This window comes from Podarcis muralis, chromosome 10 (assembly GCF_964188315.1).
Source record: "Podarcis muralis chromosome 10, rPodMur119.hap1.1, whole genome shotgun sequence".
Taxonomy (NCBI): domain Eukaryota; kingdom Metazoa; phylum Chordata; class Lepidosauria; order Squamata; family Lacertidae; genus Podarcis; species Podarcis muralis.
The window spans coordinates 31,307,190-31,335,034 of record NC_135664.1 but is presented as its reverse complement, the minus strand read 5'-3'; the positions used below and the strand labels follow the sequence as shown (position 1 = coordinate 31,335,034).

General features: G+C 42.5%; 1 protein-coding gene across 4 annotated transcripts in view; it reads right to left on the bottom strand.

Moving 5' to 3' along the window:
* The window catches only part of MSRB3 (methionine sulfoxide reductase B3), a 61,464-nt gene that overhangs the window by 12,197 nt on the left and 21,422 nt on the right, over positions 1 to 27,845 (bottom strand). For all 4 annotated transcript variants that reach the window (XM_028745536.2, XM_028745532.2, XM_028745535.2 and 1 more), the window contains 3 exons: positions 26,780 to 26,888; positions 23,125 to 23,202; positions 18,603 to 18,631 (listed from right to left, as the gene is read on the bottom strand). In XM_028745536.2, coding sequence (XP_028601369.2) covers positions 18,603 to 18,631; positions 23,125 to 23,202; positions 26,780 to 26,888 — 216 coding nt within the window. The remainder of the gene's footprint in view (positions 1 to 18,602; positions 18,632 to 23,124; positions 23,203 to 26,779; positions 26,889 to 27,845) is intronic.

Below are 27,845 nucleotides of genomic sequence, written 5' to 3'. Positions count from 1 at the left end.
ACTTAAAATGTAAGTCAGTTGTAGATCATAAATATCAAAGGATCCCAATGGCACTGTGTAGAAGTATAACCCTAAGCTGTAATTTTGAAGTGCCATTTAAAAATGTATGAAATAGTTTTTTTAAATTTACTGGTGACCTGGTAACCTCAATCCAAAAACATTCAGTGTTGAACAATATTTTTGTTACTATCCCAAAAAGCAGTTCAACTGAAAAACAAAACAAAACCTGTCACGCTGCCCATGTTTCTTTTTTTTTATGAATAACTCACTAGCTCCAGGATGCTATAAAACTGCTGCAGCTTCTATAGTTAATATTGTCCATATTAAAACACCATCTATAGGACCCTCTGCAGATATTTGAGTCTTAGTCTACACTACCCTATCAACACAACACATGTGAAACATGAAATCCTATCATTTAAATCAAATCAATGACAAACCTAATTTTGTAACTAAATTTCTCATTCACATAAATGCAACATTAGATTCTTTTGCATGTTGCTATCACACTGCACAGCCACTAGGTGTATGCAGTAGCCAAAGTCAAGCACTTCTTAGCCATACTGATTCAAAGGTAAAGCATTTAGAATACATGGATTCATCACTTGAAACCCATCTAACTCAAAAAATATAGCTTCTCAAATGCTTTGTTCTTTACTCTCCAACTGTCCTCTAATTTAGCAGAGACAATCATGATTTCCAGTGCCTTTTGTCCCAGAGAACCCTGTGCAGTTTTAAAGAAGCAGCTACTTTTCTCTTTGCACTAAGGAATATATAACATGTAGGAGCTATAGAACTCGCTACTGAGAGAAATCACAGGGATATTTGGAAACCGATTGATAAGGGGAAGCCTTGTGGAAATATTTGACTCCTTGTCTGGTGGTAGCTAGGGGGAAGGGGCTGAGTTTGGTGTATACTCTGTGTTCGCTGGGTCCTAGGCCAAGGGGCCCATTACATATTTATTCAGAAGGCAGTCCCAGTGAGTTCCATGGGAATCATTTCAAGCATATGTGCACAGCTTTGCAACCTCAAATTGAATTCTAAGCATCAGAGACAGAAACATGCAAACTGAGTAAGAATAATTACCCCAACGAATTCTTAAGTGCGGTGATGAGAGATGATAAAGAAACAAAAGTACTGTAGCGAGTGTCTATACAATGGACAACGTTGCCTGCTAATCATACTGCCACCAACACCCTTAATAACAATTAACCAACAATTAAGGGTTACCATACAGTGGTACCTCGGGTTACAGGCGCTTCAGGCTACAGACACTTCAGGTTACAGACTCCGCTAACCCAGAAATAGTACCTCGAGTTAAGAACTTTGCTTCAGGATGAGAACAGAAATAGCATGGTGGCAGCGCGAGGCGCCATTAGCTAAAGTGGTACCTCAGGTTAAGAACAGTTTCATGTTAAGAATGGACCTCTAGAACGAATTAAGTTCTTAACCCGAGGTGCAGTGGTGCCTTGCAAGACGAAATTAATTCGTTCCGCGAGTTTTTTCGTCTTGCGATTTTTTTGTCTTGCGAAGCACGGTTACGGAAAAGTTTTGGAAAAGCTTCAAAAATCACCAAAGTCTTCAAAAACCTCAAAAAAGGCTACCACACCGCGTGCTATGAGTTGCTCCTCGAAGTCAAGTCGCAACTGTATTAACAGTTTTAAGAAAAAGGAAACAAACTTGCAAGACGTTTCCGTCTTGCGAAGCAAGCCCATAGGGAAAATCGTCTTGCGAAGCAACTCAAAAAACCAAAAACCCTTTCGTCTTGCGAGTTTTCCGTCTTGCGAGGCATTCGTCTTGCGAAGTACCACTGTACCACGGTATTTCAAAAGGTTAAAGTGGCCAGACGCCTGTATTTTCCCAGACATTTAAGTGATTTCCGTCCAGACACTCTTTCCAATGACCAAATCCGAGCTATGTCCAGGAAATTCTGGTCGTATGGCAATCCTAGAGTTGACTGTTTTTGTTTAACAGTTCAGCAAATGTGGTTCCCAAAAATTAACAAGGGAGAATAGTAGATGATGACATCTGAAGTCAAGATTGATTATGGAAGTCAATCACATTAATTAGAAATTAAGAAAATGAGTCATTGCTACTTGCAATACAGAAGATAGCTATCATGGGGGGACTAAGAAAAAGCCACCTCACATGATAATAGTGTAAAAAATAATGGATATATTTTCTGCACTAATTATTCAAGAAGATTGTATAACTTTATCTACGGCAGTTGGATTACTTCTAGAGGTCAAAGCAAGGAGGAACATTTCTTTCCCCAGTTTCTTTTCCATTGTCAAACATGAAACATCATCAAGCTTTTTAAAATCTTATCCATTTTTCTGTTCTTACCCTGAAGGAGTGAAGAAAATGAAAATGTACAGAATCGTTTCTACAGAGTTATGTACTAATGGCCCCAGTATCACATCAGAGAAGGGATTCCAAAAGTAAGTTATCACATACAATGCTAGTTACTCATTCCCATGATGGACCTGTTCAAATAAACAACTTGTATTCACATGAGAGGCTTAGCAGAATTTAGGTAAAGGAGCAATTTATGAAGCTTTAGAAAAATCTCAAAATAGCTAGCATGGAGCTGCTTCCATCTGGTGGCAACTGCCTACATTTTTAAACGAAAGCTAGCAAGCGTGCTATAAAAAGACTGATGTTCATTGTCTATGTTCCTGTCTCCACCTGCTGATAGGGGAAGAAAATCAATTTATCCAGGCCAATGTAGGTTTTTAAAGATAGATCACCACTAAACTGCAGCTTCAAGAAAGGGAACATTATCTGTTACAACTGAAGTTGTTTTAACTGCTTTCGGTTCAGCTGATTTTTTAAAAAAATAACCATGAAAAATAAGAAATTAACACTAGACTTGTATGTAATATCATTCCCAGATTCAAACATTTCAGTTTGTATCTGATTCAAGTAATATTAGTCTCTTATAAGAGGCTACTCAAAGAGGAATCTGTAAAAAAGTGTAAACAAGAGAATGAAAATTCCATATGGATTTTTTTAAAAAAACCAACCTTAAAAACCTGCCTTTTGTTCTGAAAGCAGATCCATCAAAGCCGTATAAAATAACTTAAATTTAAACTGTTCAAATACGCACACATATACACATAAAAGATAGGCAGTATCAATTAAAAACAAATAGAACGTATAGCAGCCACATGCACAAAATACAGTACTCCTGATATAGTAAACCACCCCAAACAACAGAGCTTTCACTGTTTCCTTTTTTCAGAGGGAATTACTCAGGGATGAAGCAGCTACCACAAGGATACTCTGATCCTTATTACCACTACCTGTGGCTAAGTCTAGATTTGCATTGGAAGAATGGCATGTACCAAGGCGGTAGATACAACCCTTGATGCTGTTCCACATAGGAAACTCCCTACAATTGAAGAATAGCTCATGAGGGAGAAAGATTATAGCCTAATATTTTGATTGCCATGCTAGCTTTCTACTTGAGGGGATTCTTTAATATAGAGGAGCTCTAAAAAGAAATGTGAACTACTATCTGCCTTCAGAAACAATGCAGCCCGATGAATCACCTTGCAGCGTGAACCACTATATTTTGCTGCATGTATGTATAAAGGTAAAGGGACCCCTGACCATTAGGTCCATTTGTGGCTGACTCTGGGGTTGCGGCGTTCATCTCGCTTTATTGGCCGAGGGAGCTGGCGTACAACTTCTGGGTCATGTGGCCAGCATAACTAAGCCACTTCTGGCGAACCAGAGCAGCGCACGGAGCAGAGCAGCGCACGGAAACGGTGTTTACCTTCCCGCCGGAGCGGTACCTATTTATCTACTTGCACTTTGATGTGCTTTCGAACTGCTGGGTTGGCAGGAGCTGGGACCGAGCAACGGGAGCACACCCCGCTGCGGGGATTCGAACCGCCGACCTTCTGATCGGCAAGTCCTAGGCTCTGTGGTTTAACCCACAGTGCCACCAGTGTCCCACATGTATGTATACACCAGGCCCAAACTTCTGATGAATTAGGGCCCCGTGAAATAATCTTATTGTACAAAGGATTTATATGGGAGAAGTTGTTCCCTAAAGCTCTCTGGCCCCAGATGACTTAGATTTTTCCTGCAAATATCTACTGAGAGTGCAGGTATGTACAACATTCAAGGTTTCAGTCCAGGGGCAGCTGGATCTGGCCCAGCAAGCTGCAGGAAGTGGCCTGCCAGCACCTAAAGCTTTATCTCCTAATTTGATCAGGAGATAAAATTCCTTTGCTTGTAAAAAAACAAAAACCAGTAGGAGAGACATTTCAAGATCAGAGATAACACAGTCTGCCTGCTCTTTAAGAGTAAAAAGCAGTCTTTCATCCAAGTATTGGAAAGGGTACCTTTTATTTTGCACAAAATGATCTGTGTGAAACAGGGATGTGAAAGTGGGTCTAGCTGGCCAGCAGGAGGGATCCTTATCTCCCAAACAGGTCAGGTTTGACAGGTGGGCGGGCCACACAACTATCAGTCACCTGACACCACAATGATATATAGCGCTCTGAAGCCTGGACAATCAGCTGATTGCCAGCATTTGCACTGGGTTATGTATTAGTAGCCTCCAGGCTTCTGAACAGAATAAAACAACTGATCACCAGTATATCATCAGTCAGGATATCATCTCTGTGACAGAAAATGGCTGCAACGACGTGCTTCGTGCAACCCATTTTGTACCTCCTACTCATGCAGGTGTGAAGTGTGGAATTGTGTATTAGTGACTTGAACAGTATGGTTGGTTGCAAGGTCTGTGAGCTTTGTTATTTTTCTTACAAGTAATTTGCAAGTCATGATTACTGCAGTTATACTTATGTAACTGTTATGTTATATGTATGTTAAGGGTATAATATGTTTTTGATAACCCATAGGATCACACCCTGTTCTTGTAGGTGAGATACAGTTGACCCAATGATTTTTCCCCCTTTTGTTTTGCTGGAAAATGACATTTTTCAGCAAAGGCATACTATCATTCTTGCATATGGTATCATGCTTAATATCTTCTCTCAGTTATTTTATTTTTATGGCTTTCTTGGGGTATGTTTGAGCCCCAAACCAGATTGATACAGTAAATTTTTCTATCGGCACTTTCAACAGAGGGTTAAAAGTACATCTGGAAATATTGTTACCTGTAGCATGATCATCTCAAACTCAAGGATGTTCAAAATATATCACACAACTGATAACTAATAACAGCTAAGTGCAGTCACCTTATACAACCGGAGATATACATCCATGAAAAATTCCTTGCATAAGCCAGCCTTGCTCACATTACAATCACTCCATACATTTCCGGAACTCACATGTCAAGATGTATCATCCTCAAATCACTCAGCCTTGCAAAGAAAAACACACTAAAATTCTGGTATTCCGACCTATCTGAATTTTATCTGCTCCCCCCTCCCTGAAAAATGTCATGAAAGAGAAAAAGAGTGTGCATAATGGGCATAAAAGCATTCTTCACCAATTGCTAAATGGGCCAATATAGTTGTAACTTTAGCTTTCTCTTATATAACAAGTGAGTGATGGAAACCTGATGGGACAAGCCTGGAAGCCACATACTAATAGTAAATGACTTTGGTTCATTCAAAGAATTAAACTAAAATATGCACATCTAGCTTCTGGGAAACACGCTAAGCAGCCAAGTGAAGATGTTATTGAAAGGAAGAGGTTAAAAAGATTAAGAAAATATCTGAATAAAACCACCATGGGAGAGGCACCAAAAGGGATCAATTTTCTTGAGAAACGGGAGTAAATCTGTGACCTGGCTCCCCAGGTATTAGAAGAAAACTTCAGAAACTACTTCAACAAACCCAGCTAAAACTACAAAGACATGAAATTCCTTTCTTACACAAGAAATTCTTTAGGGAATAAAGGAGTTGTATGACTCAGAAGATGAAAATCTCCATGAATACTCAACTAATCTAATGAGCTATTGTCGCTAGGAAAGGAGGTTGATGAATTTAGTGCAGGGGAGCAAGAATTGAAATACAGCAGGAAATCAGACCAACCTGAGCCAATTTCCATTGGCCTTTATCTCTTTCACAAGGAAACTTCCACCCTTGGTAGCTTTTCGATTCAGGGAGTTTATTTGTGATGGTGATAAAACTGGTAGGATAACTGAAATATAGGGAAGATGTCCTGGGTCCAATTAAGTATAAATTATTGTTGTTATTGCTTCCCTTTCTGTCTCACCCTTCATCAGTTCATGATCCCAGGCTGGGCTACAACACAAAATATAATAACTGTAAATTCCAACTGCCAATAAAATGTGACATCTAAGAGTGGAATCCAAACCATGTCTGGTTAGAAGTAAATCCAATTGAATTGGGATTTATTCCCAGGTAAATGGGATTAGGATTACAGCCTAAAACAGTGCCAAGACTGCCTGAGAAACTACTCATTGATCCATGCACAGAAAAAGATCATACAAATGGTGGAATCAGATAACCTGGGAGCCATGCAGTAGCTGCTGCATAGCACCTGTGCTATAAACAGAATGATGCAATTATTTGCAATAATGAAAGATGAAGTTAGCACTCGCACGCTTGCTCAGAAATCCAGGAGAACAGAAGCCATGTAACCAAAGGTTAGAAGTGTCATGTCTTTGGCTACTGTACGGCTTCTGAAGCCAACGCAAAATTAATCCCCAACTGCTGACACACAAAAAGACAAGGACACTTAAGTAGTGTACGAATATGATAGAAATATGCTTCTATATCATCTAGGAATGTGCTGCTTTCTAATCCCCTCACAAAACTTTGGATATTTAAATTGTGAGCTTCCATATGGTCTTCTGAATCTTAATTAATTTGATGGTGGATCTCAGATTGGAAACTCAGGGCCAACTGTATGAGACACTAGAAACCCATAAGTGGATATTTTTTTTGGGGGGGGGGCTTTTAAACTTTCTTTAAGAAGTTGTCATGGGATCCCCAAAGTTATAGAATTGTAGAGTTGCAAGGTACACCAAGGATCACCGAGTCCAACTCCCTGGAATGCAGAAATCACAGTGACAGAATCCCTGCTTAAAAAGGAGAGTGTGACCTTCTGAGGGGGTCTGCTCCACTGTCAAATGGCTCTTGCCACCAGAAAGTTCTTTCCAGTGTTTAGCAGGAATCCCCTTCCTTGTAATGTGAATCTGTTGGTCCATGTCCTCCCCTCCAAATCAGCAGCACCATGCTGCTAAGGGCAGAGTTAAAAATATTTTCTCCTGTACTGTTTTTCACAATGTAATGGACCAATTTCAGATCAGGAAAATGGGATGGGGGCAGGACACCATGGTGTTGCTTCAAGGGCTACTTTTAAAATAAATTTAAAGAGCTGTGAAACTAGGATCCTCAAAATCACATCTAGCTTTATTCACCTGGAATAATTTAAAACACCATCCTTTATAAAACTGTCTCTAGACTTTTCCTTAGTAAAGTTTAGCTCTCACTGAAGTAGTAAACCTATGTGTCTGCTGGACTACTTCTGACTGCAGTCAGGGTGAGGGTTTACATGATTCTCAGAAAACAAAAATGCTGGATGTTAAGGAGTGTCCTAGCCTGCCAAGACTGGGAAGAGTTGGCAGGAAGCAGTCCAACAGAACCGTCTGGAGCAGAAATGAAAAGCAGGCAAAAAAAACAGCCAGGGTCTACATGTCGAGATTAATAATCCTTAAACTGAAAGGAAAGGAAAATCTGCAGCGAGTCCTTCAGTACCCTGGACAGATCACACAGAGCACATGACTAGTTCCAACATGTTCTTAGCTTCAAGGGATCCTTATTCCTGGGCCTGACTACCCCCTCCCAGGTTCTGCCCCCTTCCTGAAGACTGAAGAGCTTTAGAAGAGGACTCAAAGCCCCTCTTTCAACTCCTGCCTGGTGCATTTCATATGCTGGCAAGCAAGCACTAGAGAAAATGAGACCCTTGGCATTGCACCAGGAGAATCTGGCTCAAAGTGAACTGTCCTTAGGTCTTTCAGCTCAAAGGTTTCTGGCTGAAAGGGCTCCTGGCCATCGAGGTAAATTTTTATGCAGCCATATGAGCCCCCACCTGCAGCCTCAAGTGGGAGACCCCATGCATAGGTTTACTACCTGAATGAGAACCGGGTTATACTGAGCATAGAACTGAGGTCCATATCACATTAGGCTGAGATTCTGAGCACAATTACCTGGAAATGGATTCCAATGAAATCAGTGTGAATTGCTTGCAAATAAATGTGTTAAGGGTGGAGGTGCTAGATTGTTACTTTGCTTCCGGCACTGTGTTTTAGTTCTGGACCCTCCTTAAAACAGTAATGTTTAGATTAAATAGACATGAGAATGTGTGATGTATAGTTAACTGTCAGAAATGTTGTGAATATCAGCAGCTGGAAGAAGACTGTTTAATTCAAACCACAGTTAAACACATCACAGTTACCAAAAGGTCTTCAGATTTCACCCATCAGCGTCCATTATCTTCACTTCCTTAACTCATTAAATAAGGTTTTCCAATATAAAGAAACAACATACAAGGTGAGACAGCATCAGACCTGCGTGCAGAATCCAGAAGTCCAGCTGCAGAGCTCTAGTGCCTTTGTAATGTTTGTATTATTTACAAATAAGGAAGCGGATCATAGGTAAAGATAAATAGGTATCCTTAAAAGGCAAAAGGTGCACCAGAGAACAGTGCTCCCCACCCCCAATTACAACCTCACATACACACTTCTGGAGGAATCTCCAATTAGAACCGATGTTCGGTTCAGCTTTTGGTGTTCTCAATTTTTGTATTTTGCTCACAACCTCAGTTTACTTACTCTGTACCCACTTGCAAGGGCTCCAAAGGAAACTGTGATTTGTTAGTGTTCAAGTTTCTCCTTTATAAGCCTTCACCCTAGAGAACTCTGTCCTACAGGGGACTCAGAAGGAACTAAGTGGCCTGGCCCCAGTACCATCTCTTGAGCACCTCCATGCCATCCACATGTAACCATCTTCTAAACTTTTCACATGCTCACAAAGTTGGTGCCCATCTTTCAAGATTCTCTTCTTGGGCTTCAGTTCTTTTGCACACTTGTTTCCACTATGGGAAACGGTTTCATTTCTTAGGCACAAGCTCCTCTACAAACCAAAAAGGAGTGATGCATTTCCATCCCTTGAAAAACTCAAGCATACCAAAAGGTTTGCACATGCCCCTGATGTAATTGTCCATAAATGCCAGGTGCACTCAGTAGGATTCCCTCTATAAAACTACTGAAGAGGTAACACACAGTCCACATCTCCGCAGGGGAGAGGGTGAGGAGCCATCAAGACAATCTGTTTCAGGGGAAATGCCTGATTTCCAAACACCAGCAAGGCAAAGTTCTCACAGAAGGCCTTCAAAACACCTTGCAAGCCTGTCCAGATGCGAGAATCAAAACAGGCCTTGAAGATTCAAATTTCCACACCTTATGCCACACATCCCTATTGTCTAAAAATACATGAAAGGGCTGAGGACCCCAAGAAACCTATCAATCCATGCCACATTTTTGTTTAAAGGTAGATCCCCATCTGCATCCCAGAACTGACATTATTAGTTCTAACAATAAAGAGATGGTTGGGATATTATATTGTTAATTTTATCCATATATTCCACCCTGAGCTCTCAGATCTCAGAACAAGATCCTGATTTTTCATTAAAAGGTATGGAGATTAATTTTGCAGTCACACAAGAGAGTATAAAAAAGCACCCACATTGTGAAGTAGGAGGGTTGTAGCCAATGTGATCAATGTGTCTGAGAGTAAGCCTCGCTGGACACAATAGGGCCAAGTAGTCATGTCTGGGATTCAGACAAAAGGTTTCAGGTACAGAAAAATGCAAAGGATAACAAGAGATACATCATATTTCTATGCAGAGCCCAAACATCTACAAGTTAAGAACAGAGTGATCTATTCACAACAATATTATGGAAACAGTCCCAAGCACTGCTGTTGTAAATGGGTCACTCTGTTCTTATCTTGCATAAAAATGCACTCTGCACAGAAATACCACAAGCCTATTTCTATGCTGAATAGTTCCTGGCCTTTGCACCTGTATGTAGGTTGACTCCAAGTGGACTCCAGTTCACAAGCACTTATGCCACAACAAAAATGCAGTCCTATGGACCCTTACTTTGCAGTAAGTTCCACTGAACTCGCTTGAGCATACTTCTGCATATATCATGGAAGCACCCTCAGTCAAACCACTGGCACCTCTTAGACTATGTAATTGAGCTGAAGATTGCTACAATGTGCTCCTTACCAGAGCTATGACGAGTGCCAACGACTGCTGGACAGATCACCAATTAATACATACCACGATGGCTATCAAGATTATACTTCAACGCAGGCTTCAAGGGAGGAAACCAAGGCGCAAAATGAATACTCAAGCCCTTCAAATCCTATTAAGCAGGATTGCCTCCATATGACTTGTAAGGACAACCTGCTTTTGGAGTTCCCTGATAACATTAAGGAACACTGGACTAAGCTATAAACATCTATTATTGCAGCCTGTGAACAAACTAACGGATACCAAACCAAGAAACACTAGAACTGGTTTGATGAGATTCAATAGTGAGATTGAACGCATTACTGACAAGAAAAGGAAGGCCTTTCAGATCTGGCAAAGAGGTAGAAACTGCACCACTAAGAAAAATGCCAACGCTATGTCTGAGGTTCAAAGAAGAACCAGAGAACTAAAGAACACCTGGTGGATTAAAAAAAAAAAGTTCAAGAGATCCAGTACTTAGCCATCACTCATGATGCACAGAGTTTCTTTAAAGCCACAAAGACCATCTATGGCCCAATAAATCATGGCATATGCCCCCTACACTCAACAGATGGTACTACACTTCTAAAATATAAAGAAGTTATTGAACTGAACTGGAAGGAACATTACCAGCCTCTCCTTAACCGCAACTGCCCCGTAGCTGCCGAGGTCCTCTCACAAATTCCACAAAAACAAATTAGAGATGAGCTTGCAGTATCTCCAAATCTGGGAGAGCTGTGTACAGCTATTAACCAAATGAAAAACAACAAAGCCAGTGGACCTGCGGAAGTCTGTAAAGTGGGCGGAATTGAACTTACACAACAACTTCACGTGGCAAGATGGGCAAACTAATACCAGTGTACTGGAAGAAGCAAAGATCACCAGTGCTGAAGCAATGATTCTTCAACATCAACTTCGTTGGACTGGTCATGTTGTTTGGATTCCTGATTATCGTCTTCCAAAGCAACTACTCTATTCTGAACTTAAAAATGGAAAGCTTAATGCTGGTGACCAACAAAAGAAGTTTAAAGTCTCAAGGCAAATCTAAAAAAAATGTAGTATAAACACAAACAACTGGGAAACACTGGCCTGCGAGCACTCCAACTGGAGAATAGCCTTTACCAAAAGTGTCATGGACTTTGAAGACACTCGAACTCAGGACGAAAGAGAGAAACAAGCTAAGAGGAAGGCACATTTGGCAAACCCTCACCATGATCAATTCCTGCCCGGAAACCTATGCCCCCACTGTGGAAGGACGTGTGGATCCAGAACTGGCCTCCACAGTTACCTAGGGACATACCGTTAAGACTGTGTTCGTGGAAGACAATCTTACTCAGCTATGAGTGGTCGCCAAAGAAGGAAGAAGACGCATATATCATCATTAACATAGTGAAATTCTGATCAAAGTAGAGATGCAGTCATCAAAAACTAAATAAACACTTTCTTTCATAGTCTGGCACAATGTGACATACATCCAAGTAAACAAACACAGAACTCCACTGTAAGAACTGTACCACTTATTTCTCCGCTGTGGTCTCTTGGAAGCAATGCACTCCCTGCTGTCCAATGGCTCTGGAAGCTACAGCACATTACTTGAGATAGATAATGCTACTAAAGAAAGATATCTCTCTCATCACTCACAAGGAAACCCAAACTGCACATATGAAGCCAACCTATATAAGTTGCAGAATACTGGACAGAAGATGTTACTGGGATAAATAATAAAGCATTAATAACATCATAAGTACAATATATATGAGACACAGTCCTTTTGAAAGTGACCCTTAAACTACAATTAATCCAGAGTGCAGCAGCTAGACTGGTGACTGGGAGTGGCCGCCAAGACCACATAACACCAGTCCTGAAACACCTACATTGGCTCCCAGTACGTTTCCGAGCACAATTCAAAGTGTTGCTGCTGACCTTTAAAGCCCTCAACGGCCTCAGCCCAGTATAAATAATAAAATTATTATTTATTGTTATTGTTATTACTAGAGAATATTAGCGTGATTCCTGCTTGCCAGCAACTACTCTTTGTCCTCTTAAATCTTTTCCCCGCAAGGCAAGATGGATTTCCATAGAAGTACCTCTTTCCCTTCAATCAGCTATTTATGAAATGCCGATTAGTTCAATTTCTTACCTCTTTAAAGTTAAAAGTATAGTGCAACATTTTAATCTATGCATCAGTTTATTCTATGACACTAAGTTTCAAAAACAGAAAATAATATAATTGTTTTCTTACACAAGAGTATCTACATTGAGTGACGAATTTCTTTCAGCAAAAGATTACAGTGTTACTAAAGTAAATAAACTTCTGGTCATCAAAGTGAAGAATGTGCATTTCTGTACAGATGTTATAGCCATTTGCATGATGAATATCAAACATTAATTTAAATTTTTGTTTCACTTTGAAGTTAAATGTTCGGTTCAAATTCATGTTGCATAGACAATGTTTTCCTCAGTCTTTCAGCCCTGTACGAGGTTTCCAGATTTTGTAGCTGAAATTAATAAATTGGTCCTTTCATAACTGCATGCCAGACTCTGCTTTTATTACAAGGAAATAAATCTGTGTAATTCTTCATGTTATTTTCACCACACAAAAATAAAAAAATCACAGAAATTATCAAGCTATTTGTGCCTTATAAATGGGTTTTCCAAATACATTTCCTCTCCAACAGAGGGAATTGTCCAAGGAAGGAGAAAATGTGTGCTCTAGACTAGTGTTCAGAAGCAGAGCAACAAAAACAGTATTCAAGAAATGAGCCTCTTTAATTAAATGAGCTAGAAATTGTAATAGCAGACCCAATAAAAAGTACAAGTAGACTTATTCATCAAAATTGTCATATTCTATCCAGGAGTTGAGAAAACCTGCTAGAATATTCACACAATTCTGAGGTCAATGATAATAAGCATCTCTCTCTCTCTCTCTCTCCAGCTTATTCCATATCTTATGATAAAACCTAAATGTGGTCTCCAGCCCACTTCTTCCTGTACATTGTGGAGGCACCAGAACAACTGCAATACAGCTACCACCTACCCTGCCAGCACTGTCTTCAGCATATGCAAAGATCCGACCAGCGCCCCCAAATTAACTTTCATTATGCTTATGTCAGACACCACGCTTACGCCTTATCTCTTGTTTACGAAAGAAGGGAGAAAAAGAAACAAACTTTTTTATTTGCTCATTTATTTACAATACAGTGGTACCCCGCAAGACGAATGCCTCGCAAGACGGAAAACCCGCAAGACGAAAGGGTTTTCTGTTTTGGAGGCGCTTCGCAAGACGAATTTCCCTATGGGCTTGCATCGCAAGACGAAAGCCCATAGGGAAATGCTGGCGGTCGGGAGCAAAGACTTTCGCCCACAGCCGGCCTTCAGAAGAGGACCTCTTCTGAAGGCCGGCGGGGGGCAAAAGTCTTTGCTCCCCCCGCCTGCCTTCCCCCCGCCTGCCCCGGGCGATCTTAAAATGCTGGCGGGCGGGAGCGAAGCGTTCGCTGCCGACCCCCAGCATTTTAAAATCTCCAAGGGACAGCAGAGAAGTCTCTGTCCCGAGGAGATTTTAAAATGCTGGGGGTCGGGAGGGAAGCGCTGCCGACCCCCAGCATTTTAAAATCTCCCCGTGTCCAGGGGAGGTTTTAAAATGCTGGGGGTCGGGAGCGAAGCGTTCGCTGCCGACCCCAGCATTTTAAAATCTCCAAGGGACAGCAGAGAAGTCTCTGTCCCGAGGAGATTTTAAAATGCTGGGGGTCGGGAGGGAAGCGCTGCCGACCCCCAGCATTTTAAAATCTCCCCGTGTCCCGGGAAGGTTTTAAAATGCTGGGGGTCGGGAGCGAAGCGTTCGCTGCCGACCCCAGCATTTTAAAATCTCCAAGGGACAGCAGAGAAGTCTCTGTCCCGAGGAGATTTTAAAATGCTGGGGGTCGGGAGGGAAGCGCTGCCGACCCCCAGCATTTTAAAATCTCCCCGTGTCCCGGGAAGGTTTTAAAATGCTGGGGGTCGGGAGCGAAGCGCTGCCGACCCCCAGCATTTTTAAATCTCCCCGGGACACGGGGAGATTTTAAAATGCTGGGGTCGGCAGCGAACGCTTCGCTCCCGACCCCCAGCATTTTAAAACCTCCCCTGGACACGGGGAGATTTAAAAATGCTGGGGGTCGGCAGCGCTTCCCTCCCGACCCCCAGCATTTTAAAATCTCCTCGGGACAGAGACTTCTCTGCTGTCCCTTGGAGATTTTAAAATGCTGGGGTCGGCAGCGAACGCTTCGCTCCCGACCCCCAGCATTTTAAAACCTTCCCGGGACACGGGGAGATTTTAAAATGCTGGGGTCGGCAGCGCTTCGCTCCCGACCCCCAGCATTTTAAAACGCTGTTCCGAAGGGGGCGGCGGGATCACCTGCCCCAGCCGCCCCACTTCGGAACGCTGTTCCGAAGCGGGGAGGGGGGGCGGGAAGACCTGCCCCAGCCGCCCCACTTCGGAACGCTGTTCCGAAGCGGGGAGGGGGGGCGGGAAGACCTGCCCCAGCCGCCCCACTTCGGAACGCTGTTCCGAAGCGGGGAGGGGGGGCGGGAAGACCTGCCCCAGCCGCCCCACTTCGGAACGCTGTTCCGAAGCGGGGAGTGGGGGCGGGGACACCTGCCCCAGCCGCCCCACTTCGGAACGCTGTTCCGAAGCGGGGAGGGGGGGCGGGAAGACCTGCCCCAGCCGCCCCACTTCGGAACGCTGTTCCGAAGCGGGGAGTGGGGGCGGGAAGACCTGCCCCAGCCGCCCCACTTCGGAACGCTGTTCCGAAGCGGGGAGGGGGGGCGGGATCACCTGCCCCAGCCGCCCCACTTCGGAACGCTGTTCCGAAGCGGGGAGGGGGGGCGGGGACACCTGCCCCAGCCGCCCCACTTCGGAACGCTGTTCCGAAGCGGGGAGGGGGGGCGGGATCACCTGCCCCAGCCGCCCCACTTCGGAACGCTGTTCCGAAGCGGGGAGGGGGGGCGGGGACACCTGCCCCAGCCGCCCCACTTCGGAACGCTGTTCCGAAGCGGGGAGGGGGGGCGGGAAGACCTGCCCCAGCCGCCCCACTTCGGAACGCTGTTCCGAAGCGGGGGGGGGGCGGGAAGACCTGCCCCAGCCGCCCCACTTCGGAACGCTGTTCCGAAGCGGGGAGGGGGGGCGGGAAGACCTGCCCCAGCCGCCCCACTTCGGAACGCTGTTCCGATGCGGGGCGGGGGGCGGGAACACCTTCTGAAGGCGGGCAGGGGGTGAAAGTCTTTGTCCCCCCTGCCTGCCTTCCCAGGGGCTTTTAAATCGCCCCGGACAGCGGAGAAGTCCTCCGCTGTCCGGGGCGATTTTAAAATGCCGCCCGCCAGCATTTTAAGATCGCCCCGGACAGCGGAGAAGTCCTCCGCTGTCCCAGGGTTTTTTAAAATGCTGGGGGTGGGAAGAAAAGCCCTTGTCCCCCCACCCCCCAGCCTTCAGAAGAGGTCCGGGGACAGACTGTCCCCGGACCTGGTCTGAAGGCGGTTTCCCTAGGAACGCATTAATTGATTTTCAATGCATTCCTATGGGAAACCGTGCATCGCAAGACGAAAAAACCGCAAGACGAAGAGACTTGCGGAACGAATTAATTTCGTCTTGCGAGGCACCACTGTACACTTATACTTAAGTATACAACACCACCATACTTAAACTTATAAGTATTGTTTAGGCCAGTGGTTTTCAACCAGTGTGCCGTGGCACCCTGGGTGCCTTGAATGATGCCCAAGGGTGCCGCGGGCAACACTGGCCTTTGTCCCTCTTTCCTTCCCTCCCTCCTCTGATGCCCTCTTGCATCTATGCCTCCTCAAGGCTTGCACAGCTGTTTGTTGCAGCAGCTCTGGCTACAAGCTCTGCAGGCGAATGTGACCTCTGGGGGTGGTCAGGGGGTGCTGGATTGCCAGGAGCTGAGGTGGCCTCGGAGTAAGCAAGCAAGCGGGCAAGGGAGCCCAGTCAGCCAGTTCGCCAGCCCTTGCTGTTGGGAACGGGCAGACAAGTCCCAGGCCCCTGTGGGGCAGTGTGAGGAGGCACCTCTCTTTGGGGCAGAGGGGGCAGCTCACAGACCAGGGGTGGCAGCAGTAGCTGCACAGAGGACTCCCAAGGAGAGGGGAGAGGAGGCTGAGGGAACACCTGTTTGTAAAAGGGTGAGAGGCTGCCAGCTCTGCAGGCAAGGGGTGACATAACTGGGCTCCTGAGCCCCGCAGGGGTGCTGCCGAAAGAATGTGGTTGGTCAAGGGAGCGCCGTGGACTCAAAAAGATTGAAAACTTCTGGTTTAGGCACCTACTTAGGAGAAACATCAGTCGTGTCAAAGGTGCTGCTGACCCTGCTGCCGCATAGCAGCTCAATACAATACATAATATAATATTTTGATGTAAGAGTTAATTTCGTGTGCACAGTGCCACTGTGAATGACAAGCGCCGCTGTTGTGAACGACAAGCGCAGCTGCTGGCGCAGCTCATCTTGGGTAAATGAGCACACGAAGTCGAAAGTCCTTTAGTGAAACAGTAGGTATACATTTTGGTAATACCTAGGTATATATGTATTTTGTTTTTCTAGCTTGATCAAAATTATTTATTTTTTCATAACAGGTAGATAGTTAAGAGCTTAGGCGGTTTCAGCGGCGGGTGCCTCGAGCCCCCCAGAATTCGGCACCCAGGTGCCCCGCACCCATTGCACCCCCAGGTAAAGACGGCCCTGTGCCCTGCTGAGTATCATGGAAGACCATAGGCCATGTTTGAAGAAGCTACTATGCATCTCTTCCATCTACTGTCACTTCCTCCCACATGCCCTGGGGTTTCTTCATTACCTTAATTGTCAAAGGAAACAGCCATGTTGTAGCAGGTACTACTACAACCACATAATTATAAGAAGGGGGTTGCAAGAACAGGTAAGGATGCATACCTATGTTTCAGGTGTACTTCCCAGTAAGATATGCACATATACACTAAAGGCTATAAAGCCTGGCAATCAGGGGTGGGGAACTGGCAGTCCTCTGGATGCTGCTGAATTACAGTGCCTATCATCCCTAGTAATTGGCCATGCTGGCTGGGCCTGATGGGAGTTAGAATTCAATAACTTTGAGAGGGCCATGACTTCTTCCACATCCCTGGTCAGGGATAGGCAAACTCGGCCCTCCAGATGTTTTGGGACTACAACTCCCACCATCCCTAGCTAACAGGACCAGTGGTCAGGGATGATGTGAGTTGTCGTCCCAAAACATCTGGAGGGCAGAGTTTGCCTATGCCTGTCCCTGGTCTACAGCCATATTCCAGAATTTCAGAGTTTTTGTGATGGCTGAAGATTCAAATCTCCACAGATCTAGGGATCCTTCCCATAATTAAGGGCTATTATGCAGCGCTAACTCACCCCTTGGGCACAAAATGCAATGAATTTACAGCAGCATTACAAAGATTTATTGTTTTAACTGGGCAAGTCTGTTCTACATATTGTATATAAGATATAGCACAGTGTTCTCAGTTCTGAATTAACACATGTAGACACAAGTAAACTGTTTCAAGGTGCTGCTGCCTGATAATTCACATAGTAAGGCTAAACACAATCACTGAAAAATCTAAATGGAAAGCCTCTGTCAAAGAATTCAGAGAGCTTTAATTATAGGGAAGCCACTTCAACTTCTCAGCAGCAAAGAAGATTTGACCATTAAACTGTGCTGAAGGAAATGCAGCTCAGATTCTTCTACCACCACCCTTGATTTAAGAAAGTCAGCCAGTTTGCTAGAATGCATACTTTATCCTGCTCAATTTAAATTAACTTTTGGAATGTTCTGCTTTTTAGAGCCTATGACATCAATATTTCTTATATATCTAAAAGAAACAGACATTTAAATTAACCACCTAGAGAGAAATCTATAGCCTTGTCTGGCATGCAAGTATACATGGACATGTCATGAAAATTTGGTGACAAATAACCTGTTTCCTGATGTATTGGCTGCTCAGACTTCGTGCCCGTGAAATAGCTTTGTCCTCCAGGAAGAAAAATATCCTTTTAAAACAGTCAATATTCCCAAAGTCCACTTCTCTCAGCCTGCTATATCATTCAAAACCTAATGCAGAACTGACATGGTTTCCTTGCAATCATTTTAACATAAAAGAGTAAAATTAAAGAGACTTGAAGATATGAAAGGAATAAAAGCACTGCCATTCACAATAATAGCACTGTTTAAGGCAATCTGAAACCTGAGATTATTCAAAAGATTGGCTTGTTCCAGACTGTTTAAAGTTAAGACTGCACTTGAACTGATAAATTACTCTTTGGGGAACAACATGAAAACAGCATACAGTCAACATAAAAATGTAAACCTAAACATACCTGAATTGGAGTCAAACTTTGTTTCTGATCTAAAATAGAGAGAGAAAGAGGGGGGGGGGATCCTTTAATGATAAAGAACTGTTTATGTCATGAGAAACCCATGACTGAAGTACAAATAGCAAATTTATATATTAATGCACCTCATCTGTAAACACATTTGTTCCTAAACATATTCTCAGTGTATTTTTACATTAGAAACCTTGATCAATAATCACAGAACACACAAAAAAACCCCACAACCACTCTCCATAAAGTTAAAAATAGAAGAAATACAGTGTGAGAGTTACAAACACCATGTCATTTATCCTCTATCATCACACTTGTCAGATTTATTTCTTTGGAAAGCATCATAAGACGGTTTTAATCAATGTGCATGTTAATCTGTCCCCTCAGTAAATAAATGGTTGTTTCCCTTAAGAACAGAGAAGGCTGGAAAACCCAGAGAACAAGAGACTAGTACACACAAAACATACAATTACCATGCCCATTCTATACTACCAATTTTGCCTGTTTATTACATGATATCTTATGTGTTTAGCATACCACAAAAGAACCCAGTAGGCTGTAGATTTAATAATGAGTGGGAGGAGTGGGGAAGAGAGGGGAAATTAGCCTTTGTGGGAACATCATGTTTCAGATATAGCTTAATGATAGTTCTGAACTCAGAAGCCTTTGAAGCTCTCAATTCAGCTGTGGGAAAACGCAAGTTGGGTAATTGCTTTCAAGATGCTGCTGAAGTGCTGTCAAGCAGAATTAACCCTATGACTAGTCCTATCCGAAGAAACAGCTATAAGAAGCATTGTCTAGGTCTAACTCTCAAACCAATTAGTGGGCATACTCTAGCCAGAATTATATCACAAATTAACCATCAGTGGTGTGTGTGTATGTGTGTTTATACACATATGCGCGCACACACACACCCTGCCACAGCAAGTTACAAGTGTTGATTGGTAGGAATCTTCCTAAAGCCTGTTATTTCTGTAGCGGTATTTATTAAGGAGGAAATGGAGAATTTATGGCCCTACAGACATCGTTGAACTACAACCTCCAACATCCCTGACCACAAGCCATGCTGGTTGGGGCTGATGGGAGACCCACAACCTGGAGGTGCCACAGATTTCCCACCCCTGCCCTAAAGAATATAGGGAAGTGCACCCAAGCCACGTAGGAAATATCAGATTCCTTGAACCCACAAGAAGACATTGGTGCGCTTTGGGGAGTTGTACAGGTCTTTCACCAAAGCAACAATTGCAAACTGTTCTGTGTTAAACATAAAAATCCCCCACCCAAAAACAAATTAGTGCAAAGCACTATAAATTTATTTTTTTAAACCCATAACTTCAAGTTAACTGGAATAAGTCATTAGATGGCGATGGAAAGAGTCAGAAAAGCCAAGGGAAAAAAGGGGCAGTATATATGGAAAATGGTTGCTTTGTTCCACTAAGAAACCCTGAATATGTTCAAAGGGTGGGAAAAGAAGCAAAGATTTTTAGCCAAAAATATATTCTAATAGTACTGAACAGTGCACCAGCAACATGAATCAAAGCATTAATCTCCATTACAAGTGAACAGCCTTCCAGTAAAGAGAATATTGCCTGCTCAAGGCCACGAACGGGTGAGTGGGTATACAGAACTCAGTGAGCCTGCTATATGGCCATAAATTTCACACATTACTCTGAGGTTATAAATAGTGTATTTTTTATAATAATAATAATAAAAAAAGGAATTCTGACAGCAATCTTACTGCCAACTTTTGTTTCTTTTGGGCACAATCCACAGGACATTTTCCTGTACAAGCCCCGCAGAATTCGTTTTGTAAGCTCTCCCTCAAGCAGGGCAATTTTGATTCAAATCAGGCTACCTCATTTCCCATTTGTGTATCAGATATTTCCTAAACAAATATGCGTACCTAGTGCTGTCACGCTTGCAACATGAGGACTGACAACTTAATAGAGCCATTATTAGTATATAGGCAGATGCCATAGGCAGAGTTTTAGGGGCTGATCCTGCTGTGAAAGCTAGTATATACCTCTATACTTTATACAAAAGAAAGCCGGTGGCTGCCAATGGGGAAAGGTGGCTGGTGGTTTGCATTGGAGCCAACACCTAGGGGCTGAGGGGTCTTTGCCCCCCCTAAAATATTTGAGGGGGACAGGGACCCCAAAGTTAATGGGAATTGTCATTCAAATGGTGTGCATGCACCACATCATGTGATCAATTATGTGGGGTGGGGCTTACCTCCCCCCCCCCCAAAAAAAAATATTTTTTTCAAGTTGTCACCCCTGGTAGCAAGCAGCTCCTGTACAGGGGGTAGCATGTGGGCAAGGTGGTAGGGGGCAGGCAAAAGGCAACTGGATTCTGCCCATTCTTATCAAATGCATAGGGAAACTTTGAGGGGATAATAGATGAAGGATGAAGGTAGAGGATTTTGGTCAGGTGTAAAGGGAAGAGGGGTTGGAAGGTAGGCGGGGTTGGTGAACGGAGGGGGTTAAACTTATTCTTTTACTGCACTGCATTGTAGTTCTGCTTAATACTGCATGGCACTGTACCACAGTTTTTCGTCTATATTTGTTATTTTGTAAACCAGTTAAGTATTAAATAGACACCGCCACCCCTATCCTAGCTTTGCTAAATTCCCTTACCGAATCCTGTTACATTTCTTCTGTCCTACTTCTAACGGGCTCTTCCTTCACCACTAGTCCAGAGGCCAAGTTGTGATGAAACAAAAATAAAATTAGCTAAATTAGACATCTATCACAGGCATAGGCAAACTCTGGCCATCCAGATGTTTGGGACTACAATTCCCATCATCCCTAGCTAACAGGACCAATGGTCAAGGATGATGGGAATTGTGGTCCCAAAGATCTGGAGGGCCGGAGTTTGCCTATGACTGATCTACCACATACCTCCACCCCAGCCCATTGCCCTGCAAAAGGTGAAAACCATGCCCCACAATGACACATCAAAGAGGTGCAGAAGAAACCCCTAACCACCTGATCCTCAGGGCATGGATGGTTTAAGTAGACAGGCTTCCCACTTTGTGTGTGTGTGTGTGTGTGTGTGTGTGTGTGTGTGTGTGTGTGTCTGTGTGTGTGTGTGTGTGTGTCTGTGTGCGCACACGCGCCGCATGTGTGTGTGTTTAAACAATTTATATACTACTCAGCTACAATAGTCTCTAAGCAGTTTGCAAAGGTACAAAAGATAAAAATCAGTTAAAACTATAAAATCAAACTTTCCCCTCCCAAATCAGGCATGGGTGTGGCCCACTCTGCATCTCAGGTCCTGCAATTCCCCCATTCCACAAGCTGCAAATCTCAGGCAAAGGGCTCTTTCTGCAAGTTTCTATAAAACAATTCATTAGGAAACAAAGCATTTTTTTTTTATTGTAACAGTGACTCATAACATAACTACCTGTAGGAAGATTACAGGGAAAGCCAAGATTACCCCCACTTCAGATGTGGGTAAATTTCCTAAGCAAAATGACTCTCAGTTGCATTTTTGCAAATGTAAAGCTGGATTTTTCTGGGCAACAATTTTAAGACTATGCCACATTTCATTATAGAAAAGTGGTGGTGGTGGTCACAATTAAATACCTTGTAGCTTTTCAAGTTGCTGGAACGATCAAATTAAATGAAGAGTGAGATTGAGTTTCACTGGTTCCTTGCTGATAAGGGTAGAATTCTATTTTAAACGTGTACCAAGAAACCTCAGGTCTTTCATCTGCTGAGCAAAATTCATGTGTTCCTTGACCTTACGTGCCACACAGTAATGAAGCAGCATAAATCAGATCTATTAAAGGTGAAGTTTGTTAATCTTAGTGCTGAAGAACCATTCTCCCTTTCCTGGCAAAAATAACTGGTTCACAGGTCATGATGACATAGTTACAGACTACAATGGTGCAAAGAACAAAAAATTAACAGCAACTCTCAGAAACATGGAGTTCAGGGGATGGGAAGGAAGCCAAATTGTGTTGCTCATATTTTACAATTGTGATGGTTCTTCAAATATAGCAGAGGCTATAATGATGACCCTGACTCTGTGTGGAGAAATGTAATGAATGCTAGACTATGAACTTCCAACATAGGTTTAAATTCTTGTTTATGGTGGTAAGGAATAGGCAAACCCTTGAACTGATGCTTTTTATATCATCCTTTAGTCTATGCTCACATAAAGCCCAGTGTTTTTGGTTCTATTACAATGTGTCTGCACTGCTGATTTGCTCTGCGTGAATCTTGATCCAGTATGAATTGAAGATGAGTCTTACTTGCACGGGCTACAGTTGAGTTTTGATGTAGCCCTTGAGATTCTCCATCAACAAGGAGTTTAGTTGTGCTGCTTCTGTTTAGGGCAGCTTTTCCTAACCTGGTACCCTCCACACATTGTGGACTACAACTCCCATCAGCCATAGTGAGATCAGTATGAAGTACAAGACCAATACCTTAACATCCACTTCTACAGCACATATGTAACACTCAAAAAACCAGAGCCACCATTATTTTGTAACTATGTTTAATTTACTCACTTGAACAAAGGAGTTCCACAAACAACACATTTGTATATTCCATGAGCTTTGTGATGTGTGTATTCTCCTTCAAAGGCACTAGAACAAAACAGCAACACAGTACTTTAGCAAACAGGTTATTTCATATCAAGTTGTCCAACTTTATAACCTCATGTCATCCAATTTTCTTAATATTAAATATTAAAACTAAGTTTAAATCTAAAATTTTAGCTTTTTATCTCATCCCTTTTTTGAGTTATGAGGGTTTGAAATTTCAAAAAAAAAATGTCAATTTTTGCCTTGCACTACACTAAAACCTTAAAAGCTCAGCCCAGCATTGAGATACGTCAGAACTAAAAACACCAATCTCTTCAGAACTTCAGGGGCTTTAATATGATATGCAACAAGATGGACTTACTTTAAATTTTAAATTTAAGTTACAATTTTTTTAAAAAAAAGTGATTACAAATATGATTAAAGATTTTTTTAAAAAATGTATTGACTATTTTATATTTCTAAGATCTACCTACAAAATTTCATCTTGGGATCTCAATGGGAACACATTGAAAAAAAATATTTTGTACATAAATGTTTGCCTTATTGGGTTCTATTTAGGATAAATGGGTCTTCTTGGAGTAAAATATAACAGAAAAAACAAGACTTCAAACTCTAATATCAGTTACTTCAGGCATTTCTTTAGAAAGTTATGCAATTAAAAGGTATCTGAAAAGCTAGTCAGGTTTTTATTTTAAAAATGTGTTCCAAAGTACAGTGATAGCTTGCAGTTGCATTACAGAATTAACGCTTTGAAAGAATTTTTGTTAGAACTTCATTTCATTAACATTACAACAAAATGCATATCAAACAAAATTATGACACCCAAACAGGGAACTCTCATTGCGTCAACACTGAAATTGTTATGTTCAACTCGTATACCATATTGACCGGAATATAAGCCGCACCCGCAAATAAGCCACACCTTTAAAATTCAAGGGGGGGGGGGAGAGAAAAAGACAATGCCTGAATATACTCCACTCCCTTAAAATTACGCCTGCACTCATTCTATTTTACCAGATGTCTGTTTCAGCAGCAATACTGTAAAAGCCAATTTTTGTAAGGCTGCGAATTTAAGCCGCACTTTAACTTTTCACAGTCGGAATTTGGGGGGAAAGTGTGGCTTATATTCAGGCCAATACGGTATATTCCAATATAAATGGTACTTCATGGTTTGCGAATTATTGTTCTTCCTTCAGAAACAAAAAAGGTGCATATTAAAATCTGAACAGCAACATAAATGTGTCGTGTTTATGAAAAGAAACTATTGTTCAGATGTCAAAGTACAGAATTGCTTACAAGTAGCTAGACGTTTTCGATCAAGCCCTTTTCTCTCTCTTTTTTTTTTTTTTTTTGCACCTGAACATTATGGTAATTTTAAAATAAACCTCAATACTAAACATCTTAACAACATTTCCATATCATAGTCTTGATCTTTTGCATTAAACTATGCAGTAGTGCAAGATCTTTGTGGGAGATTGGGCAGGACTACCAAGAGAATCAAACAGAAAAGGAGGAGGAGAAAACTGGCCCATGATTTCAAGCTGTGTGAGCTCTATATTTTTATTTGAAAAGGAATATTACTGCTTTAAGGGAATATTTTTCTAAGTTAACAATCTTAAAGGCTAGGAGGTCATTCAACTAATACAATTCAGCTGTGCTATTCCAACAAAAAGTCTATGTGCTCTGCAGCTTGTTTTTATTATCTTTTCACCCTTTTTATGGGGGTCCAATATATTTTTTTATAAACAGGATTTTTAAAAATGACCTAAACCCTGACTGTTTGTGCACACTAAATCATTTTTGCTAATCTTCTACACAACAGTAAACGACTTGCCTGGAAGGCCTACTGAGCTGGAGGAAAGCATCACCACCAGTTTGTTGTGGGGGTACAGACAACCTTGTGCCAGTGATCCCCATTCAGAAAATCTAGTAAAAAGGGGACTCCGACAGGAAGACTGTTGCCAATTAAACAGGACCCCACATGTGGCAAAGGAGGTTTTTGGGAAATGGGAGTAGAATGAAAGATTGCATATTAACACCGGTCCTGAAAGACCTACATTGGCTCCCGGTACGTTTCCGGGCACAATTCAAAGTGTTGGTGCTGACCTTTAAAGCCCTAAACGGCCTCGGCCCAGTATACCTGAAGGAGCGTCTCCACCCCCATTATTCTGCCCAGACAGTGAGGTCCAGTGCCGAGGGTCTTCTGGAGGTTCCCTCACTGCGAGAAGTGAGGTGACAGGGAACCAGGCAGAGGGCCTTCTCGGTAGTGGCGCCCGCCCTGTGGAACGGCCTCCCACCAGATGTCAAGGAAATAAACAACTACAGTGGTACCTCGGGTTACATACGCTTCAGGTTACATACGCTTCAGGTTACAGACTCCACTAACCCAGAAATAGTGCTTTAGGCTAAGTACTTTGCTTCAGGATGAGAACAGAAATCATGCTCCGGCAGCATGGCAGCAGCGGGAGGCCCCATTAGCTAAAGTGGTGCTTCAGGTTAAGAACACTTTCAGGTTAAGTACGGACCTCCGGAAAGAATTAAGTACTTAACCTGAGGTATCACTGTATCTGACTTTTAGAAGACAGCTGAAAGCAGCCCTGTTTAGGGAAGTTTTTAATGTTTGATCTTTTATCGTGTTTTTAGTATTCTGTTGGGAGCCACCCAGAGTGGGTGGGGAAACCCAGCAAGATAGACGGGGTATAAATTATTATTATTATTATTATTATTATTATTATTATTATTATTATTATTATTACTATTGCTATTGGAACAGAAGCAGGCCTGACTTTAAACTCCATGGTCAGAAGAAACAGAGAATCATAGAATTGAAGAGTTGAAAGGGACCCCGAGGATCATCTAGTCCAACCCTGCAGGAATATGCAACTGTGCCGAATGGGGATCGAACCTGCATGCAGCAAAATAGACATTGACCGAGGTGACCGCCTCCCCCTCCTCATTCTAGAAATCAGCTGAGATAAATTATATTCACGGCGAGAGCCTTAGGAATTAGCTCTCTTGTCTCTCCCCCCCCCCCCAAACCTTCTCCAGGATTTAGAGCTTGCTTTCAAGGTCTAAAGCCGTGTGAGGGCAGTTATTGAAAATATTTGACATTCCAGCCACAAATGAGCCAATAAATACTTTCTCCACATGTGCTTCAATACAGAAAGTGGAACAGGAATGAAAATATGCTACCTTCTTACTCTCGCCGACCCCCAGCCAAACTGTCTGTACATACAATGACCACCTTCAAAACTTCACCTTTAAATGGCACAGGGCTATTTCCCTTATGGCTCTGCTTACTGTGGTGTCTCCACCCTCCTCCCCCAAAACAACAACAACAAAAGACTCTCTTAACTGCCATTACTTCCACACATTTTGTAGTAAACTGAAAACAGACCCCAAGAAGAAGCTAAGGGACAGAATAGCGTTCATTTTATATTTATGAAGCCCGTGACCTTGCCCTCCCCGCCGCAAATTCCTGTCTGGCTTGGTGGTGTTAATTTGTATAAGTTAGTAAACAAGTGCTAAATTTCTTGAAGCTGTCAGCTGAGGAGAAAACAGCAGCAGATTGAAAGAGGAGCGGCCTGTGTTTCTCATTGACCACATGGCCATACCTTACCTCTCAGTCCCTTTCTCCTGAGTAACATGGTATTGCAAAGGTGTCAGCCGCTTCCGCAGTTCTTGCTGGGAGAAGACCACCTTACAGTTCTTTTTATCCCTACGTGACCCTGCAAAGGGAGAGGATACAGGAGAAGGGGTCTTTTTAGTTGAAATCCTGAACAATAGCTTTGGCTTCTAGCCAAAACACAGCTTCTGCGTTTACTTTTCCACTGACCAGATCAGCTTCTAATATATTAGAGTGCCTCAGCTGGTGGCTTCTTCAAATCCAACTTTTTTTTAGTAATAATAAAAAAGTCTGCTGTTCACAAGGGGGAGGGGGGTGACTCCATTGGAACAGTGATCATGTGATACAGCCAAAGCCTTCTGAATGCAGAAAAGTCACAACCATCGGCAAGATTCTACATTCACACAATCATTCACAAAAAGGCGACAACCTGAGCCTAAACATAATGGAACTTTAAATATGCTTAGGAGCACAGCCTTTGTATTTGCAAGAAACGGTAGATATAAAGGTAATGGGCATATGATGTTTAAACACAATTCGGTGAAACTTGAAAGTTTTGTAATTAGCTATCATTAATTTAGAAACAAATGTTTCTTTGTTTAAAATTTTACTTTGCATCAAAGAGAATAGCTGACAGCACTTCAATTGGAAGCTGTAATTTGCATTTTAGATCTAAATGAATGGTATTTTAAAGGTTTGCCTGCTGCTGATAAGAAACAGATAAGCCTTCCTCCCTCATCAATTTGATTTTTGTAAAATCTGTTGCAAGCTCGAAATACTTTCTCTGGAGGTTGCTCATGATTACTTCCTCTTGTGTCTTAGGAGCATCCAAAATATTAATGGCATTGGAAAGTATTACCTGCTACTGCTGAGAGAGATAAAGAAATCTCTCTTAGAATTAATGTATTAATCTGCAAATTATTGCTACATGGAGTAGCATGCCTGCTACTTTACTGTTTGTTCTGTATATTGTACTAGAAATTAAAATATTCTGCTTGAAAAAGACTTTTAGTCAGTCCATTAGATCCAGTGAAATTAATCTGAACCTTGAAAAGCACAT